Raw genomic sequence first — 21,206 nt, forward strand, 5'->3', positions numbered from 1 at the left:
TGTTTTAACCAATTTTCACTTTTTATGAACTGCCTTTGTCTCTCTGTTTTAGGCTCCACTTGCTAGTTCAGCAATTCCTCCCAGTCTTCCACCCAAGGTTAGTCACTTCAGCATAAACTGCAGATTTGTTAAAGCTTGTTATTTGGGGTGTGACAATATTGGAGCCATTTTTGCATATTATGTTTGATTATTATTTTCCTTAACAATATTAAACTGAAGAGTAGCTGTTTAAATATTATTTAATTAGACTGTTTGAGTATTCAGCCACCTCCCAGGAAATGATGATATAAGGGAGGAGAGAGACAGGTGACTCAGATGAGACAGGGGAAAGCCATAATGTTTTTAGACCGCTCTCTTTATTCGTTTTTTGTCCTTTCTTTAAGTATATATTCATGACTCTGAAATTGTGTATGGGCACTCAAACCAACACAAATAAAACGCTGCTCATGATTAAAGAGAGGCAGTGATTGTTTTTTATTGGAGCGCGTCTCGACCACAGCAAACCCCTAAACAAAGGAAGGCGGCTGGAAGCTGGTTAAAATGCCGCCACAGACAATAAATGCATTTTTAAAACAGAGCTACTACTTTTAAGCATGAACAGCTTGAAAAATGTTTAAAAAAATCAGTACCAATAAGTATCAGGTTATTATAAATTGTCATCACATATCCTTAAGTGCCAGACACACACATAATTGTCAGAACAGGGCACTGTCCAGCACTTCTTTGCTCTGGTAAATTATTCTAACTGTAGTGAAAGTTAGTATAGGGTTTGTTAACAGTGAGGTTAGCTAACATTATTAAAGGTTTGCTTGATATAATTGATCTAAAAACATATTTGGCCATTATCCTGCACTTTATGAGGAAGTTGTGTTAAGACAAATATGATTACAGGGGTGTAATCAGAGGTTTAGTGTAATGTTATCAGAGGTTTTAACCAATTTTCCCTTTTATAAGCTGCCTTTGTTTCTCTGTTGTAGGACGGGAATGATGGTCTTTTTAACGAGGTAACAAAAAACTGTGTAGTGTAATCAGGGTTTTTTGTTTGTTTGTTTGTTTTAACCAATATTCACTTTTATGAACTGCCTTTGTCTCTCTGTTGTAGGTTCCACTTGCTAGTTCAGCAATTCCTCCCAGTCTTCTACCCAAGGTTAGTCACTTCAGCACAAACTGCAGATTTGTTAAAGCTTGTTATTTGGGGTGTGACAATAAATGCATTTTTAAAACAGAGCTACTACTTTTAAGCATGAACAGCTTGAAAAATAAAAAAAAATGAGTACCAATGAGTATTAGGTTATTATAAATTATCATCACATATCTTTAAGTGCCAGACACACACATAATTGTCAGAACAGGGCACTGTCCAGCACTTCTTTGCTCTGGTAAATTATTCTAACTGTAGTGAAAGCTAGTATAGGGTTTGTTAACAGCGAGGTTAGCTAACATTATTAAAGGTTTGCTTGATATAATTGATCTAAAAACATATTTGGCCATTATCCTGCACTTTATGAGGAAGTTGTGTTAAGACAAATATGATTACAGGGAGTAATCAGGGGTTTAGTGTAATGTTATCAGAGGTTTTAACCAATTTTCACTTTTATGAGCTGCCTTTGTTTCTCTGTTGTAGGAAGGGGTAGATGATCTTGGTTTAGAGATAACATAAAACTGTGTAGTGTAATCAGATTTTTTTGTTTGTTTGTTTGTTTTAACCAATTTTCACTTTTATGAGCTGCCTTTGTTTCTCTGTTGTAGGAAGAGGAAAAGTGTATTGCTTTCGAGGTAACATAAAACTGTGTAGTGTAATCAGATTTTTTTTGTTTGTTTTAACCAATTTTCACTTTTATGAACTGCCTTTATCTCTCTGTTGTAGGAAGAGGAGGCTCCACTTGCTCATTCAGCAATTCTCTGCAGTCTTCCAACAATGGTTAGTCACTTCAGCACAAACTGCAGATTTGTTAAAGCTTGTTATTTGGACAATAAATGCATTTTTAAAACAGAGCTACTACTTTTAAGCATGAACAGCATGAAAAATAAAAAATGAGTAACAATAAGAATTAGGTTATTATAAATTGTCATCACATATCCTTAAGTGCCAGACACACACATAATTGTCAGAACAGGGCACTGTCCAGCACTTCTTTGCTCTGGTAAATGATTCTAACTGTAGTGAAAGCTAGTATAGGGTTTGTTAACAGCGAGGTTAGCTAACATTATTAAAGGTTTGCTTGATATAATTGATCTAAAAACATATTTGGCCATTATCCTGCACTTTATGAAAAAGTTGTGTTAAGACAAATATGATTACAGGGAGTAATCAGGGGTTTAGTGTAACGTTATCAGGGGTTTTAACCAATTTTCCCTTTTATGAACTGCCTTTGTTTCTCTGTTGTAGGACGAGGATGATGATCTTGATAATTACGAGGTAACATAAAACTGTGTAGTGTAATCAGGGTTTTTTGTTTGTTTGTTTGTTTTAACCAATTTTCACTTTTATGAGCTACCTTTGTCTCTCTGTTGTAGGAAGGGGAGGAGACAGCAGAGATGCTGGTATGCACCTGTTTAAACAAGACTTTAGCCGACTTTTCTGAATTTTAAGTGCTCAGAGCAGGAAACAAAGATGCACTGTGTCACGTTGTCCTCTGTTTTCATCACAACTATGTATTTAGGTCATTTAGATACAAGATTGTAAAAGTTTGCAGCCTTTTATGCTGTCATACTTATCCAGGGGGACACTGTCAGTAAATCTGAGTTAAATACAGATTTTGCCTAAAGCGTGCGAAAGCACTGCATAACACACAACTCAACTCAACTCAACTCAACTTTATTTATAAAGCACTTTAAAACAACCACAGCTGAAACAAAGTGCTGTACATAAATACATAAAAACAACACAGGAAACGTAAAAACAATTAACAGGGAATAAATACTAAGATAATTGTTTATTGTTTTTAAAACAAATTAAAAACAATAAAATCATAAAACACTAAAACAAGAGAAGAGTCTCATGCACGGTTGAAAGCCAAGGAATAAAAATGGGTTTTAAGACGAGTTTTAAAAACAGACAGTGAGGACGCTTGTCTAATATTTAAAGGAAGCTCGTTCCATAGTTTAGGAGCAGCTACAGAAAAGGCTCTATCCCCTCTGAGCTTCCGCTTTGACCTCGGTACCTCCAGGAGCAGCAGATCAGCTGACCTGAGGCACCGAGCAGGAGCGTGGGGGTGAAGGAGCTCAGAGAGGTAGAGCGGGGCCAGTCCATTTAAAGATTTAAAAACAAATAAAAGAATCTTAAAATGGACTCTAAAGTGCACAGGTAGCCAGTGGAGGGAGGCCAGGATGGGCGTTATGTGCTCCCTCTTACGTACTCCAGTTAAGAGGCGAGCGGCTGCATTTTGCACCAACTGGAGACGTGCGAGGGAGGACTGACTGACTCCAAAATAAAGTGCATTACAGTAATCCAGCCGGGATGTGATGAAGGCATGGATCACTGTTTCAAAGTGCTGTAGTGTGAGGAAGGGCTTTACCTTTGCCAGCGGTCTAATATGAAAAAAGCTGGACTTCACCACAGCACTAATTTGCTGATCCAATTTAAAATCACTGTCCATCTTAAAACCCAAGCTTGAGACTGTTGGCTTTATGACGAGATAACATAAAACTGTGTAGTGTAATCAGGGTTTTTTGTTTGTTTGTTTGTTTTAACCAATTTTGACTTTTATGAACTGCCTTTGTCTCTCTGTTGTAGGCTAAACTTACTCGTTCAGCAACTCGTCCCAGACGTCAACCCATGGTTAGTCACTTCAGCATAAACTACAGATTTGTTAAAGCTTGTTATTTGGGATGTGACAATAAATGCATTTTTAAAACAGAGCTACTACTTTTAAGCATGAACAGCATGGAAAATAAAAAAAATGAGTACCAATGAGTATTAGGTTATTATAAATTATCATCACATATCCTTAAGTGCCAGACACACACATAATTGTCAGAACAGGGCACTGTCCAGCACTTCTTTGCTCTGGTAAATGATTCTAACTGTAGTGAAAGCTAGTATAGGGTTTGTTAACAGTGAGGTTAGCTAACATTATTAAAGGTTTGCTTGATATAATTGATCTAAAAACATATTTGGCCATTATCCTGCACTTTATGAGGAAGTTGTGTTAAGACAAATATGATTACAGGGGTGTAATCAGGGGTTTGGTGTAACGTTATCAGGGGTTTTAACCAATTTTCACTTTTATGAGCTGCCTTTGTTTCTCTGTTGTAGGACGAGGATGATGATCTTTATGACGAGATAACATAAAACTGTGTAGTGTAATCAGGGTTTTTTGTTGGTTTGTTGGTTTGTTTTAACCAATTTTCACTTTTATGAACTGCCTTTGGACAAGGAAATATGTCTTTATTTCGAGGTAACATAAAACTGTGTAGTATAATTAGTGATGTCCCGATCCAGCTTTTTGCACTTCCGATCCGATACTGATATTGTAGCTTTTAGCATCGGCCGATACCAGTACCGGCCGATCCAAGCATGTATTAAAGATATTTACTTATTTTGTTGTTATACTCATGTTGAAAAGGGTTTTACTCTTAAGAACAACTAGCCAACTTAATTAGATTAGTTTGAATAATCCACAATGGTTGGTAATGAGAAGCTGACCTGTTTATTCTTAACAGGGTTAAATAAACACAAAATAGACAAAATAATAAATAGTCAATTAACCACACAAACTGAATTGGCATCAGTGCTCTTCTCAAGAGTGTAAACCAAGGCTTAGAAAAGCCATCAGTAAACAATATTGTAAACAATATAAAATCATATATAAAAGCAACACACACAAAACCTGAGTAGAAAATAGTCAAATTACCACACACACACACACACACACACACTAACTTTAAATTCTTAGTGGGACATGCACAGACAAGTGGGATGCTGGACAGGTCGCTTGGTGTGCGCCAGTTGTCCTGAAAAACGCAGACCGGGTTTGAGGGGAAAAATTGAAAAAAAATGGAATGGATTATAAACATCGGTGCGCTGGAAAACACGGAGTTTTGAAAACTAACTGGATCCGGAGTCCGGATCGGGATTTTCCCGTGCAGGCCGATCCCATATTGATATGCATTTTTTTGCTAATATCGGCGGCCGATCCGATCCAAATATCTGATCGGGACATCCCTAATATAATCAGGGTTTTTTTTTGTTTGTTTTAACCAATTTTGACTTTTATGAACTGCCTTTGTCTCTCTGTTGTAGGAAGAGGAGGCTCCACTTCATTATTCAGCAATTCTCCCCAGTCTTCCAACCATGGTTCGTCACTTCGGCACAAACTGCAGATTTGTTAAAGCTTGTTATTTGGGCAATAAATGCATTTTTAAAACAGAGCTACTACTTTTTAAGCATGAACAGCATGAACAATAAAAAACGAGTAACAATAAGTATTAGGTTATTATAAATTATCATCACATATCCTTAAGTGCCAGACACACACATAATTGTAAAGGTTTGCTTGATATAATTGATCTGAAAAACATATTTGGCCATTATCCTGCACTTTATGAGGAAGTTGTGTTAAGACAAATATGATTACAGGGAGTAATCAGAGGTTTAGTGTAATGTTATCAGAGGTTTTAACCAATTTTCCCTTTTATAAACTGCCTTTGTCTCTCTGTTGTAGGACGGGAATGATGGTCTTTTTAACGAGGTAACATAAAACTGTGTAGTGTAATCAGGGTTTTTTGTTTGTTTGTTTGTTTTAACCAATATTCACTTTTATGAACTGCCTTTGTCTCTCTGTTGTAGGCTCCACTTAATCTTTCAGCAACTCCTCCCAGACGTCGACCCATGGTTAGTCACTTCAGCATAAACTGCAGATTTGTTAAAGCTTGTTATTTGGGGTGTGACAATAAATGCATTTTTAAAACAGAGCTCCTACTTTTAAGCATGAACAGCATGGAAAATAAAAAAAAAGAGTAACAATAAGTATCAGGTTATTATAAATTATCATCACATATCCTTAAGTGCCAGACACACACATAATTGTCAGAACAGGGCACTGTCCAGCACTTCTTTGCTCTGGTATTATTATTCTAACTGTAGTGAAAGCTAGTATAGGGTTTGTTAACAGCGAGGTTAGCTAACATTATTAAAGGTTTGCTTGATATAATTGATCTAAAAACATATTTGGCCATTATCCTGCACTTTATGAGGAAGTTGTGTTAAGACAAATATGATTACAGGGGTGTAATCAGGGGTTTGGTGTAACGTTATCAGGGGTTTTAACCAATTTTCACTTTTATGAACTGCCTTTGTTTCTCTGTTGTAGGACGAGGATGATGATCTTTATGACGAGATAACATAAAACTGTGTAGTGTAATCAGGGTTTTTTGTTGGTTTGTTGGTTTGTTTTAACCAATTTTCACTTTTATGAACTGCCTTTGGACAAGGAAATATGTCTTTATTTCGAGGTAACATAAAACTGTGTAGTATAATTAGTGATGTCCCGATCCAGCTTTTTGCACTTCCGATCCGATACTGATATTGTAGCTTTTAGCATCGGCCGATACCAGTACCGGCCGATCCAAGCATGTATTAAAGATATTTACTTATTTTGTTGTTATACTCATGTTGAAAAGGGTTTTACTCTTAAGAACAACTAGCCAACTTAATTAGATTAGTTTGAATAATCCACAATGGTTGGTAATGAGAAGCTGACCTGTTTATTCTTAACAGGGTTAAATAAACACAAAATAGACAAAATAATAAATAGTCAATTAACCACACAAACTGAATTGGCATCAGTGCTCTGCTCAAGAGTGTAAACCAAGGCTTAGAAAAGCCATCAGTAAACAATATTGTAAACAATATAAAATCATATATAAAAGCAACACACACAAAACCTGAGTAGAAAATAGTCAAATTACCACACACACACACACACACACACTAACTTTAAATTCTTAGTGGGACATGCACAGACAAGTGGGATGCTGGACAGGTCGCTTGGTGTGCGCCAGTTGTCCTGAAAAACGCAGACCGGGTTTGAGGGGAAAAATTGAAAAAAAATGGAATGGATTATAAACATCGGTGCGCTGGAAAACACGGAGTTTTGAAAACTAACTGGATCGGGAGTCCGGATCGGGATTTTCCCGTGCAGGCCGATCCCATATTGATATGCATTTTTTTGCTAATATCGGCGGCCGATCCGATCCAAATATCTGATCGGGACATCCCTAATATAATCAGGGTTTTTTTTTGTTTGTTTTAACCAATTTTGACTTTTATGAACTGCCTTTGTCTCTCTGTTGTAGGAAGAGGAGGCTCCAATTCATTATTCAGCAATTCTCCCCAGTCTTCCAACCATGGTTCGTCACTTCAGCACAAACTGCAGATTTGTTAAAGCTTGTTATTTGGGCAATAAATGCATTTTTAAAACAGAGCTACTACTTTTTAAGCATGAACAGCATGAACAATAAAAAACGAGTAACAATAAGTATTAGGTTATTATAAATTATCATCACATATCCTTAAGTGCCAGACACACACATAATTGTAAAGGTTTGCTTGATATAATTGATCTGAAAAACATATTTGGCCATTATCCTGCACTTTATGAGGAAGTTGTGTTAAGACAAATATGATTACAGGGGTGTAATCAGAGGTTTAGTGTAATGTTATCAGAGGTTTTAACCAATTTTCCCTTTTATAAACTGCCTTTGTCTCTCTGTTGTAGGACGGGAATGATGGTCTTTTTAACGAGGTAACATAAAACTGTGTAGTGTAATCAGGGTTTTTTGTTTGTTTGTTTGTTTTAACCAATATTCACTTTTATGAACTGCCTTTGTCTCTCTGTTGTAGGCTCCACTTAATCTTTCAGCAACTCCTCCCAGACGTCAACCCAAGGTTAGTCACTTCAGCATAAACTGCAGATTTGTTAAAGCTTGTTATTTGGGGTGTGACAATAAATGCATTTTTAAAACAGAGCTACTACTTTTAAGCATGAACTGCATGAAATAAAAGAGTAACAATAAGTATTAGGTTATTATAAATTATAGTCATATATCCTTAAGTGCCAGACACACACATAATTGTCAGAACAGGGCACTGTCCAGCACTTCTTTGCTCTGGTATTATTATTCTAACTGTAGTGAAAGCTAGTATAGGGTATGTTAACAGTGAGGTTAGCTAATATTATTAAAGGTTTGCTTGATATAATTGATCTAAAAACATTTTTGGCCATTATCCTGCACTTTATGAGGAAGTTGTGTTAAGACAAATATGATTACAGGGAGTAATCAGGGGTTTAGTGTAATGTAATCAGGGGTTTTAACCAACATTCCCTTTTATGAGCTGCCTTTGTTTCTCTGTTGTAGGACGAGGATGATGATCTTTATGACGAGATAACATAAAACTGTGTAGTGTAATCAGGGTTTTTTGTTTGTTTGTTTGTTTGTTTTAACCAATTTTCACTTTTTATGAACTGCCTTTGTCTCTCTGTTGTAGGTTCCACTTGCTAGTTCAGCAATTCCTCCCAGTCTTCCACCCAAGGTTAGTCACTTCAGCATAAACTGCAGATTTGTTAAAGCTTGTTATTTGGGGTGTGACAATAAATGCATTTTTAAAACAGAGCTACTACTTTTAAGCATGAACAGCTTGGAATAAAAAATGAGTACCAATGAGTATTAGGTTATTATAAATTGTCATCACATATCCTTAAGTGCCAGACACACACATAATTGTCAGAACAGGGCACTGTCCAGCACTTCTTTGCTCTGGTAAATTATTCTAACTGTAGTGAAAGCTAGTATAGGGTTTGTTAACAGCGAGGTTAGCTAACATTATTAAAGGTTTGCTTGATATAATTGATCTAAAAACATATTTGGCCATTATCCTGCACTTTATGAGGAAGTTGTGTTAAGACAAATATGATTACAGGGAGTAATCAGGGGTTTAGTGTAATGTTATCAGAGGTTTTAACCAATTTTCACTTTTATGAACTGCCTTTGTTTCTCTGTTGTAGGACGAGGATGATGATCTTTATGACGAGATAACATAAAACTGTGTAGTGTAATCAGGGTTTTCTGTTTGTTTGTTTGTTTGTTTTAACCAATTTTCACTTTTTATGAACTGCCTTTGTCTCTCTGTTGTAGTCTCCACTTGCTAGTTCAGCAATTCCTCCCAGTCTTCCACCCAAGGTTAGTCACTTCAGCATAAACTGCAGATTTGTTAAAGCTTGTTATTTGGGGTGTGACAATAAATGCATTTTTAAAACAGAGCTACTACTTTTAAGCATGAACAGCTTGGAAAAAAAATGAGTACCAATGAGTATTAGGTTATTATAAATTGTCATCACATATCCTTAAGTGCCAGACACACACATAATTGTCAGAACAGGGCACTGTCCAGCACTTCTTTGCTCTGGTAAATTATTCTAACTGTAGTGAAAGCTAGTATAGGGTTTGTTAACAGCGAGGTTAGCTAACATTATTAAAGGTTTGCTTGATATAATTGATCTAAAAACATATTTGGCCATTATCCTGCACTTTATGAGGAAGTTGTGTTAAGACAAATATGATTACAGGGAGTAATCAGGGGTTTAGTGTAATGTTATCAGAGGTTTTAACCAATTTTCACTTTTATGAACTGCCTTTGTTTCTCTGTTGTAGGACGAGGATGATGATCTTTATGACGAGATAACATAAAACTGTGTAGTGTAATCAGGGTTTTCTGTTTGTTTGTTTGTTTGTTTTAACCAATTTTCACTTTTTATGAACTGCCTTTGTCTCTCTGTTGTAGTCTCCACTTGCTAGTTCAGCAATTCCTCCCAGTCTTCCACCCAAGGTTAGTCACTTCAGCATAAACTGCAGATTTGTTAAAGCTTGTTATTTGGGGTGTGACAATAAATGCATTTTTAAAACAGAGCTACTACTTTTAAGCATGAACAGCTTGAAAAAAAAAATGAGTACCAATGAGTATTAGGTTATTATAAATTATCATCACATATCCTTAAGTGCCAGACACACACATAATTGTCAGAACAGGGCACTGTCCAGCACTTCTTTGCTCTGGTATTATTATTCTAACTGTAGTGAAAGCTAGTATAGGGTTTGTTAACAGCGAGGTTAGCTAACATTATTAAAGGTTTGCTTGATATAATTGATCTAAAAACATTTTTGGCCATTATCCTGCACTTTATGAGGAAGTTGTGTTAAGACAAATATGATTACAGGGAGTAATCAGGGGTTTAGTGTAATGTAATCAGGGGTTTTAACCAACATTCCCTTTTATGAGCTGCCTTTGTTTCTCTGTTGTAGGACGAGGATGATGATCTTTATGACGAGATAACATAAAACTGTGTAGTGTAATCAGGGTTTTTTGTTTGTTTGTTTGTTTTAACCAATTTTCACTTTTTATGAACTGCCTTTGTCTCTCTGTTGTAGGAAGAGGAGGCTCCACTTGCTAGTTCAGCAATTCCTCCCAGTCTTCCACCCAGGGTTAGTCACTTCAGCATAAACTGCAGATTTGTTAAAGCTTGTTATTTGGGGTGTGACAATAAATGCATTTTTAAAACAGAGCTACTACTTTTAAGCATGAACAGCTTGGAAAAAAAAATGAGTACCAATGAGTATTAGGTTATTATAAATTGTCATCACATATCCTTAAGTGCCAGACACACACATAATTGTCAGAACAGGGCACTGTCCAGCACTTCTTTGCTCTGGTAAATTATTCTAACTGTAGTGAAAGCTAGTATAGGGTTTGTTAACAGCGAGGTTAGCTAACATTATTAAAGGTTTGCTTGATATAATTGATCTAAAAACATATTTGGCCATTATCCAGCACTTTATGAGGAAGTTGTGTTAAGACAAATATGATTACAGGGAGTAATCAGGGGTTTAGTGTAATGTTATCAGAGGTTTTAACCAATTTTCATTTTTATGAACTGCCTTTGTTTCTCTGTTGTAGGACGAGGATGATGATCTTTATGACGAGATAACATAAAACTGTGTAGTGTAATCAGGGTTTTTTGTTTGTTTGTTTGTTTGTTTTAACCAATTTTCACTTTTTATGAACTGCCTTTGTCTCTCTGTTGTAGGTTCCACTTGCTAGTTCAGCAATTCCTCCCAGTCTTCCACCCAAGGTTAGTCACTTCAGCATAAACTGCAGATTTGTTAAAGCTTGTTATTTGGGGTGTGACAATAAATGCATTTTTAAAACAGAGCTACTACTTTTAAGCATGAACAGCTTGGAATAAAAAATGAGTACCAATGAGTATTAGGTTATTATAAATTGTCATCACATATCCTTAAGTGCCAGACACACACATAATTGTCAGAACAGGGCACTGTCCAGCACTTCTTTGCTCTGGTAAATTATTCTAACTGTAGTGAAAGCTAGTATAGGGTTTGTTAACAGCGAGGTTAGCTAACATTATTAAAGGTTTGCTTGATATAATTGATCTAAAAACATATTTGGCCATTATCCTGCACTTTATGAGGAAGTTGTGTTAAGACAAATATGATTACAGGGAGTAATCAGGGGTTTAGTGTAATGTTATCAGAGGTTTTAACCAATTTTCACTTTTATGAACTGCCTTTGTTTCTCTGTTGTAGGACGAGGATGATGATCTTTATGACGAGATAACATAAAACTGTGTAGTGTAATCAGGGTTTTCTGTTTGTTTGTTTGTTTGTTTGTTTTAACCAATTTTCACTTTTTATGAACTGCCTTTGTCTCTCTGTTGTAGTCTCCACTTGCTAGTTCAGCAATTCCTCCCAGTCTTCCACCCAAGGTTAGTCACTTCAGCATAAACTGCAGATTTGTTAAAGCTTGTTATTTGGGGTGTGACAATAAATGCATTTTTAAAACAGAGCTACTACTTTTAAGCATGAACAGCTTGAAAAAAAAAATGAGTACCAATGAGTATTAGGTTATTATAAATTATCATCACATATCCTTAAGTGCCAGACACACACATAATTGTCAGAACAGGGCACTGTCCAGCACTTCTTTGCTCTGGTATTATTATTCTAACTGTAGTGAAAGCTAGTATAGGGTTTGTTAACAGCGAGGTTAGCTAACATTATTAAAGGTTTGCTTGATATAATTGATCTAAAAACATATTTGGCCATTATCCTGCACTTTATGAGGAAGTTGTGTTAAGACAAATATGATTACAGGGAGTAATCAGGGGTTTAGTGTAATGTTATCAGGGGTTTTAACCAATTTTCACTTTTATGAGCTGCCTTTGTTTCTCTGTTGTAGGCTCCACTTGCTCGTTCAGCTTCTCTTCCCAGAAGTCGACCCAGGGTTAGTCACTTCAGCATAAACTACAGATTTGTTAAAGCTTGTTATTTGGGGTGTGACAATATTGGAGCCATTTTTGCATATTATGTTTGATTATTATTTTCCTTAACAATATTAAACTGAAGAGTAGCTGTTTAAATATTATTTAATTAGACTGTTTGAGTATTCAGCCACCTCCCAGGAAATGATGATATAAGGGAGGAGAGAGACAGGTGACTCAGATGAGACAGGGGAAAGCCATAATGTTTTTAGACTGCTCTCTTTATTCGTTTTTTGTCCTTTCTTTAAGTATATATTCATGACTCTGAAATTGTGTATGGACACTCAAACCAACACAAATGAAACGCTGCTCATTATTGAAGAGAGACAGTGATTGTTTTTTATTGGAGCGCGTCTCGACCACAGCAAACCCCTGAACAAAGGAAGGCGGCTGGAAGCTGGTTAAAATGCCGCCACAGACAATAAATGCATTTTTAAAACAGAGCTACTTCTTTTAAGCATGAACAGCTTGAAAAATAAAAAAATGAGTACCAATGAGTATTAGGTTATTATAAATTATCATCACATATCTTTAAGTGCCAGACACACACATAATTGTCAGAACAGGGCACTGTCCAGCACTTCTTTGCTCTGGTATTATTATTCTAACTGTAGTGAAAGCTAGTATAGGGTATGTTAACAGTGAGGTTAGCTAACATTATTAAAGGTTTGCTTGATATAATTGATCTAAAAACATATTTGGCCATTATCCTGCACTTTATGAGGAAGTTGTGTTAAGACAAATATGATTACAGGGTGTAATCAGAGGTTTAGTGTAATGTTATCAGAGGTTTTAACCAATTTTCACTTTTATGAACTGCCTTTGTCTCTCTGTTGTAGGTTCCATTTGGTCTTTCAGGAACTCGTCTCAGTCTTCCACCCATGGTTAGTCACTTCAGCATAAACTGCAGATTTGTTAAAGCTTGTTATTTGGGCAATAAATGCATTTTTAAAACAGAGCTACTACTTTTAAGCATGAACAGCTTAAAAAATTTAAAAAAAAATCAGTACCAATAAGTATCAGGTTATTATAAATTATCATCACATATCCTTAAGTGCCAGACACACACATAATTGTCAGAACAGGACACTGTCCAGCACTTCTTTGCTCTGGTAAATGATTGTAACTGTAGTGAAAGCTAGTATAGGATTTGTTAACAGTGAGGTTAGCTAACATTATTAAAGGTTTGCTTGATATAATTGATCTAAAAACATATTTGGCCATTATCCTGCACTTTATGAGGAAGTTGTGTTAAGACAAATATGATTACAGGGGTGTAATCAGAGGTTTGGTGTAATGTTATCAGAGGTTTTAACCAATTTTCACTTTTATGAACTGCCTTTGTCTCTCTGTTGTAGTTTCCATTTGGTCATTCAGCAACTCTTCCCAGTCTTCCACCCATGGTTAGTCACTTCAGCATAAACTGCAGATTTGTTAAAGCTTGTTATTTGGACAATAAATGCATTTTTAAAACAGAGCTACTACTTTTAAGCATGAACAGCTTGAAAAGTTAAAAAAAAAATCAGTACCAATAAGTATCAGGTTATTATAAATTGTCATCACATATCCTTAAGTGCCAGACACACACATAATTGTCAGAACAGGGCACTGTCCAGCACTTCTTTGCTCTGGTATTATTATTCTAACTGTAGTGAAAGCTAGTATAGGATTTGTTAACAGTGAGGTTAACTAACATTATTAAAGGTTTGCTTGATATAATTGATCTAAAAACATATTTGGCCATTATCCTGCACTTGATGAGGAAGTAGTGTTAAGGCAAATATGATTACAGGGAGTAATCAGAGGTTTAGTGTAATGTTATCAGAGGTGTTAACCAATTTTCACTTTTATGAGCTGCCTTTGTCTCTCTGTTGTAGGAAGGGGTAGATGATCTTGGTTTAGAGATAACATAAAACTGTGTAGTGTAATCAGGTTTTTTTGTGTGTTTGTTTGCTTTAACCAATTTTCACTTTTATGAACTGCCTTTGTCTCTCTGTTGTAGGTTCCATTTCGTCGTTCAGCAACTCTTCCCAGTCTTCCACCCATGGTTAGTCACTTCAGCATAAACTACAGATTTGTTAAAGCTTGTTATTTGGGGTGTGACAATAAATGCATTTTTAAAACAGAGCTACTACTTTTAAGCATGATCAGCATGAAAAATGAAATAAAAGAGTAACAATAAGAATTAGGTTATTATAAATTATCATCACATATCCTTAAGTGCCAGACACACACATAATTGTCAGAACAGGGCACTGTCCAGCACTTCTTTGCTCTGGTATTATTATTCTAACTGTAGTGAAAGCTAGTATAGGGTTTGTTAACAGTGAGGTTAACTAACATTATTAAAGGTTTGCTTGATATAATTGATCTAAAAACATATTTGGCCATTATCCTGCACTTTATGAGGAAGTTGTGTTAAGACAAATATGATTACAGGGAGTAATCAGGGGTTTAGTGTAATGTTATCAGAGGTTTTAACCAACATTCCCTTTTATGAGCTGCCTTTGTTTCTCTGTTGTAGGACGAGGATGATGATCTTGATGACGAGATAACATAAAACTGTGTAGTGTAATCAGGGTTTTTTGTTTGTTTGTTTTAACCAATTTTGACTTTTATGAACTGCCTTTTTCTCTCTGTTGTAGGCTAAACTTACTCGTTCAGCAACTCCTCCCAGACGTCAACCCATGGTTAGTCACTTCAGCATAAACTGCAGATTTGTTAAAGCTTGTTATTTGGGGTGTGACAATAAATGCATTTTTAAAACAGAGCTACTACTTTTAAGCATGAACAGCATGAAAAATAAAAAAAACGAGTAACAATAAGTATTAGGTTATTATAAATTATCATCACATATCCTTAAGTGCCAGACACACACATAATTGTCAGAACAGGGCACTGTCCAGCACTTCTTTGCTCTGGTATTATTATTCTAACTGTAGTGAAAGCTAGTATAGGGTTTTGCTTGATATAATTGATCCGACAACAGATTTGGCCATTATCCTTACCACTTAATGAGGAACTTGTGTTAAGACAAATATGATTACATCTTTGACAAAGCACAATAAAGGAAAGATTAGAAGATAATCATGACATCATTAAACTTTTAGTTAATAGTAGTTTAAATGTGTTAATAATTAGATTGTTTTCTTCAACATTTCTCTCCTTTTGCAGAAATTGATCACTCAGGGACACTTTGTGCGAGAAATGGACAGAGATGAACCGATGAAATTTCTTGGTGAAGAAGATTTTCTCCTGGGCTCTTCCCATCCTCCTCCTCCTCCTCCTCCTCCTTTCCTGGGCTCTTCCCATCCTCCTCCTCCTCCTCCTCCTCCTCCTCCTTTCCTGGGCTCTTCCCATCCTCCTCCTCCTCCTCCTCCTTCCCTGGGCTCTTCCCATCCTCCTCCTCCTCCTCCTCCTCCTCCTCCTTTCCTGGGCTCTTCCCATCCTCTTCCTCCTCCTCCTCCTCCTCCCGCTCCCCGTCGGGGCAAATCCTTATTTTCCCAACTCCAACAAATAGGAACTCCACATCCACCTCCCCCTCTTGAGCTTTCTCCTCCTCCTCCTCCTCTTCCTCCTGGATTGTTTATCAGTGGGAGTGCATCCACCCATATGTCACACACTGACATAATGGATTTTCCCCCTGAGCCTATGGAACACACATCTGCACTTGACGCAAGCCTCGTAGGATTTGGAGGGGGATTCTGTTCCACAAAACGTACAAAAGGAACGAGAAGAAGGAAGGCTGATGAGCTGCCCTCCTTGTGAGTCTCAAAACAATTATTCATTTTTTGGATATGCTTCATTTGAGTAAATCATAATAATTATTTTAAACACAATTGTTGTTGCCAAAATACAGTAGTTATTTAAATGATGGCTAGGGTGTGACAAAATGGATACAGACTAGATCATCTCTTTATTAAGTGTTGTATGCATATGTGTCATCTACAATTATGCAGCATAAAAGTGTGTTTATCTACAGGATATTTACCTGTCTGAACATATGCGTTTTATTCATATATATAACGACTATCACGTTATTGTCAATATCACTAAGACTGTCCTGCTGTGATCATGTTGTTTCAGGAGGAGCATGTCCACTGTTCCTGAAAACCAGACGTTCAAATGGATGAAGATTTTCCAAAGGCAGCATTCAGTAAGATATGTTAAAATGTCATTGGGTGTGTCACCAAGGAGCAGATCAGTTTTAGATCTTATCAATTTACAATATTTAGTTTTTGTCATGCGTGCTTTTCATACAGCTCATTACCAACTGTACCAGGGTTCTGGAGCTGTCGCCTATGATTTATGCAATGCCAATCCTTTGTTTTTGTAACCCATTAATCTCTGCGACTTCTGGTTGTCACAAAAGCCCCTTCCCCTCTCTTTCCAGTGTCCGTAACATACATAGTGTACATCCTTAATCACAGCTACAGGCAGTTGCTTTCATTCTGTTGTAGCAACATTTCTATTAGGTTCTGCCACAGTTTAAAATTATTTTTTGTATGGTTATTTTCATTAAATTACTTACTTGCTTTGTTACTTTTCTTTCAGTCCAACATAGAAAGTATTTTTAGTTGCATTTTAGATGTTCGTCACTTGCACTTCTTACAGAATAGAAAGGCTAACCTAAGACAGACATACGTCACCACAGGACTCCCAACATTTTGTTATGCTCTCAATCTATTTCATATCTCTTCTGGCTCATTTCAAGAAGCGTAATCTGCATAGACAGCTGTTTAAATCCCACTGCATATGTGTTTTTCACTTACAAAAACAATAGCAACAATAGATTGAGCAAGGTTCCCATTCTGTCTGTGAGCTGTATGTTTCACTACAAGCAGATTTCCCTCACTTTTTACTGTGGGGAGGGAAATAAAAATCAACAAATCAATACATACAAACACTGATTTCATCCCGTGAAGTGGACATGCAAACTATTTTAGTTCAGTCAATGTCTATTATCTATACTTGGGCCGAGATGCAGAACACAGCTCAAAGTCGCTGTGGGTTGAATGGATGGAGTGTGTTCTGCTCACGTCTCACTTTCTATGTGGATTCCAAATTGGCAAGTAATTTCAGTCCATTATATATAACGTATAAAATATTAAAATTGTATTACATTCATTTAGCAGAAGAAACTAACAAGAACTGCATTCACCTTTAGCATAGGTTATTTGGCAGGCAAAAAATATATGGATACACACATTTATGTATACATTGATTTGCAGTAGGATTGTTTTGACCTACTGTTTTCATGTTATCCAACCATACTCACTCCTACTAGCAATCCACTGTGAAATGAGACATGCTGTATGTATTATACATTGTACATTATACAGTGATATTGGTTTATGTGTTGCAGGAGGGCTACTGGGAGTTAACCTCAGAACTGGGGCAATTGATGAATGTCAACCTAGACTTGTTTGCCAACGTGTTCCTGAAAAACAAGGGCATCCAGTCTCTAGGTGAGCATTTTCTGAACCTGTTTCAGGCCTTCAGAGTGGAAATAGCTTTATTTCTGATCATACTGACTAATTACAACTTGTTGCTGGGACTAGGATATAAAGATGTAGCAGTGATGACAGCTACACTCACATCATTTGCTCAAGTAGAACTACCATAATGAAAAATGGCCATATTACAATTTGAATATAATATTTTACTTAATAGCAAATGAATACAAGCACTAAGTCGCTGAAAACCTACAGTAATTTTTCTCAATCAGCTTCCTATTATTATCTATGAGCTCCTATATGAACACACCATTTTCTGCTCAGTGACTGCCTTTAGCAACTGGTAAAGATATCTCATTCAAAGTCTGAGCTGTTTGTCCTTCTGGTCAGTTCCCACCAATGTTAAAACATGCATGAATGTGTTTGTGATCTAGGTTTGAAAGCCCATGCTGACATCCTGAGGCTGGTGGCGACCCTTCTCGTTCTGCAGCTGATGAGGGTGGAGAAGCTGGAGGAAGGAAAACTGCTCCGCACGCTTTTCCGCCTGAACGACTCCTCACAGCCCAGGTCCGTCCAAAAAGAAACAACAACAAGAAAAGTGGAATTAAATTAAAATGATTAACTGTTCTGTTACTTGTAAAGACATGTCAGCTGAGTTATGATGGTACAAAAACAATGATGTCTGCCTTGCTCATGTGGGTTACAACCTACAAAACAAGAAATGCAGAAATAAACAAAAGGGAAGAGGAACTCATCCTTAAGAGGAACCAATAAAGTATTCATCCCATTTAACATGACCTCAAATTACTCAATGCCCTTTTAAAGTGCTGCTTGCCTTGTATAACCTACTCTACTTATTTATGAATGTATCACAATTTATTTTAAGTTTCTTGTCCTGATTATTTTTGTAAGCCTAGCTGTCACTATTCCCTGATTGCCTTACTCTTTCAGTAATGACTGACTTTTTCTTTCAGGCCTGAGCGGTGGGAGGAAGTGAAGAGGGCAGTGGACTGGGTTCGCTGGGCCGACTGGCAGTACCCATGCGTCTACAGCCGGCTGGAGTTTGGTTCGAGTTGGGAATCCTGCACTCGTCAGCTGCTGGGCTATGAAGGCCTCCCTCCCTTCTCACCTCTCAGTGGTCTGAAACTGCAGCAGACCCCAGGGCCTCTGCTAGTCCACTGAGCAGACCAATAATACATGAGGAGAGGATAGTGTCAAAGAAATTCACAGCAGTTTGCCTTTTTGAGCAGATGAGATAATCTTTTAGATTTATTTGTACATGCATGTACATTTCTTTGCCTTATGCGGAGTATTTTGAACTATCTCTGTCAGTGTGTTTACATGCACATACGTCAGGTGGATACAGTCGGTTTTGTGCAGTTTGTGCACAATTTCTGAAACAAGCAACCTGTTTTCCTTAGTATTGGGTATTTGTTTCTCCAACTACATTTTATAGATGATTACATTTCTAACTGTTTTTTTAAATAGATGAATATACATAATATAGCTTTCTGTGAATGTTCACATAACAGTAGTTATGGAAACACTTCACAGATTTTCTGGAAATTCACTTATTAAATGTATGCTACCGTTGGATGGAAGCCTGGCTTGTGGCAGGATGGAGAGAAGGATCATGCTAAGTAGCAGTGTGTTGCTGGTGTTTATTGATGGGTTACAGCCCTGTCCTGTAAACTCTTTACATTGTGTTATGCTTTCATTATTATGGTGTAGTCTTTTCTGTTTAATTAGAGCTGAATAATGCAGCACCGTCACCCATAAACTGATGAGCTGATTTCCCTCCTTGTTTTACCTTTATTCTTCATCCTCAACTGGTCCTCCCCATCCTCCTCGCCAGCCACCAATCTCAAGCTTGCACACGCAGTGCAAACACCTGGGTTGGCTGTGATTTGATTTGCGCAGCCTCCTTGATGTGGTGTTAACTCAGTTATCCTGTGATAGTTAACCCTGCTGTTAGCTTCAATCTGTGTGAAATTTGATGGTTAACTGGCTGAGGGTTAGGGAAAAACCTAAATTTAATTGCCCATGCTCATGCCCCACACATAGTAGCCTGTCTGTCCAGTGGGTGGGGCTGGGTATCGGTTCTCAATACTTTTTAAGGTATCAATGGAAATAAATTGATACCATGTAGTATCAAAATGTCTCCTGTCAAACAATACCTGCAATCGATCCTTTTTACACCCAGAGCTAGAAAATGACTATTTGATTTTAAGCATTTTAATAAATCTTAATAAAGATGAATAATTTGAAGACTTTCAAACTGCATTTGCTTTTTCTATTCACATGATGGGTATTGAATGTGCTCAATCGGTATCACTTTAAGGGTATTTGGATTGGTACTGGTATCATAATCTTTTAAGCAATATCACGCCTCACTAGTTTGTGATTGTTAGTGGTGTACTTCTGTTTTGACAGGTAACACTAGTGAAACCAGCATTAGTGAATAAGTAGGTGATCTTTGGGTCTGGGAAGTAGCATTTAGTTTTGTTCTGGCTGTACCTTCAGCCCTTACCTTTGTTTCTTGCCTCAGTTATTGACTATTTGGTGTTTATGTTTGAATTGTAAGTTTGCAATCTCTTATTGTGATCATAACCCTAAATAAACACACATAATTTTGGATTTGTAAAATAACTTTCTGCCACAAAGTTGGCATGTTTAAGCATCTACAGCTAGTTGTGTTTACATGAACAAAGACAAGTACTACATACACTTTTTATAGTTATAGTATAGCGGTGTGAAACATATGGCCTGCAGACCAGAACCGGCCTGCCAAGGGATCCAATCATTCCCACTGGATAACTTTGACAAGTATGGAAATTGTAATTCCAATTTTTCAATGAAATGCACCGCTATGTTCACTTGCCATTCACACTTAAGACTTCTGGGGCCCTATTTTAATGATATATAGTGCATGGCGTGAAACGCACAGCACAAGTGCCTTTGGGGCGTATCCAAATCCACTTTTGCTATTTTAATGGTGGAAAAATGGTCACTCCACCAGGCGCATGGTCTAAAAGGGATGGACTTAAGTCCCATCATTAATCATAGGCGTGTTTTGGGCATAACACATGGTAAACCAATCAGTGTCATCTCCCATTCCCTTTAATATCCAGGTGCACTGTCACCTTGATGACGGATTTACCAGGATTGGTCACATGACTACATTGACAGTTTCATTGATCATTACTGCCATTGACTGATTCTGATACATATTGGCATGTCATTGTGACTTTTTCTTAATATGGTGATGTACATCATAATACAAATTCAAATTGTGAACAGTAACATATGCTCCAGTGACTTTAGACCTGTTTTTTTTGGTCAGTAGTGCAATCGCTTTCCTCTGCCTCAAAATACCAACACGCCACCAATGCGCCTGACCACACCTCATTTTGAG

General features: G+C 37.0%; 1 protein-coding gene and 1 long non-coding RNA gene across 2 annotated transcripts; both read left to right on the forward strand.

Moving 5' to 3' along the window:
- The first annotated feature begins 50 nt into the window (after nucleotides 1-50).
- On the forward strand, nucleotides 51-7,392 carry LOC128367604 (uncharacterized). The gene is made up of 3 exons (XR_008321930.1): nucleotides 51-97; nucleotides 5,792-5,836; nucleotides 7,300-7,392. It is a non-coding gene; the product is annotated as an uncharacterized LOC128367604 (long non-coding RNA).
- A 4,352-nt stretch (nucleotides 7,393-11,744) lies between these two features.
- On the forward strand, nucleotides 11,745-20,007 carry LOC128367602 (protein mono-ADP-ribosyltransferase PARP4-like). The gene is made up of 6 exons (XM_053328213.1): nucleotides 11,745-11,780; nucleotides 15,510-16,099; nucleotides 16,422-16,491; nucleotides 17,701-17,803; nucleotides 18,226-18,358; nucleotides 18,766-20,007. The coding sequence occupies exons 2-6, from the start codon at nucleotides 15,543-15,545 to the stop codon at nucleotides 18,971-18,973; spliced, it is 1,071 nt and encodes a 356-aa protein (XP_053184188.1). The 5' UTR covers nucleotides 11,745-11,780; nucleotides 15,510-15,542; the 3' UTR covers nucleotides 18,974-20,007.
- The last annotated feature ends 1,199 nt before the right edge of the window (nucleotides 20,008-21,206 follow it).

This window comes from Scomber japonicus, chromosome 11 (assembly GCF_027409825.1).
Source record: "Scomber japonicus isolate fScoJap1 chromosome 11, fScoJap1.pri, whole genome shotgun sequence".
Lineage (NCBI taxonomy): Eukaryota > Metazoa > Chordata > Actinopteri > Scombriformes > Scombridae > Scomber > Scomber japonicus.

Excerpts from the sequence above, each read along its gene's own strand:
- LOC128367602 (XM_053328213.1), top strand. The coding sequence starts at position 15,543 with ATGGACAGAGATGAACCGATGAAATTTCTTGGTGAAGAAGATTTTCTC. Across the intron at positions 16,492-17,700 it reads TTTTCCAAAGGCAGCATTCA|GAGGGCTACTGGGAGTTAAC; the intron begins GTAAGATATGTT and ends TATGTGTTGCAG. Across the intron at positions 18,359-18,765 it reads AACGACTCCTCACAGCCCAG|GCCTGAGCGGTGGGAGGAAG; the intron begins GTCCGTCCAAAA and ends TTTTTCTTTCAG.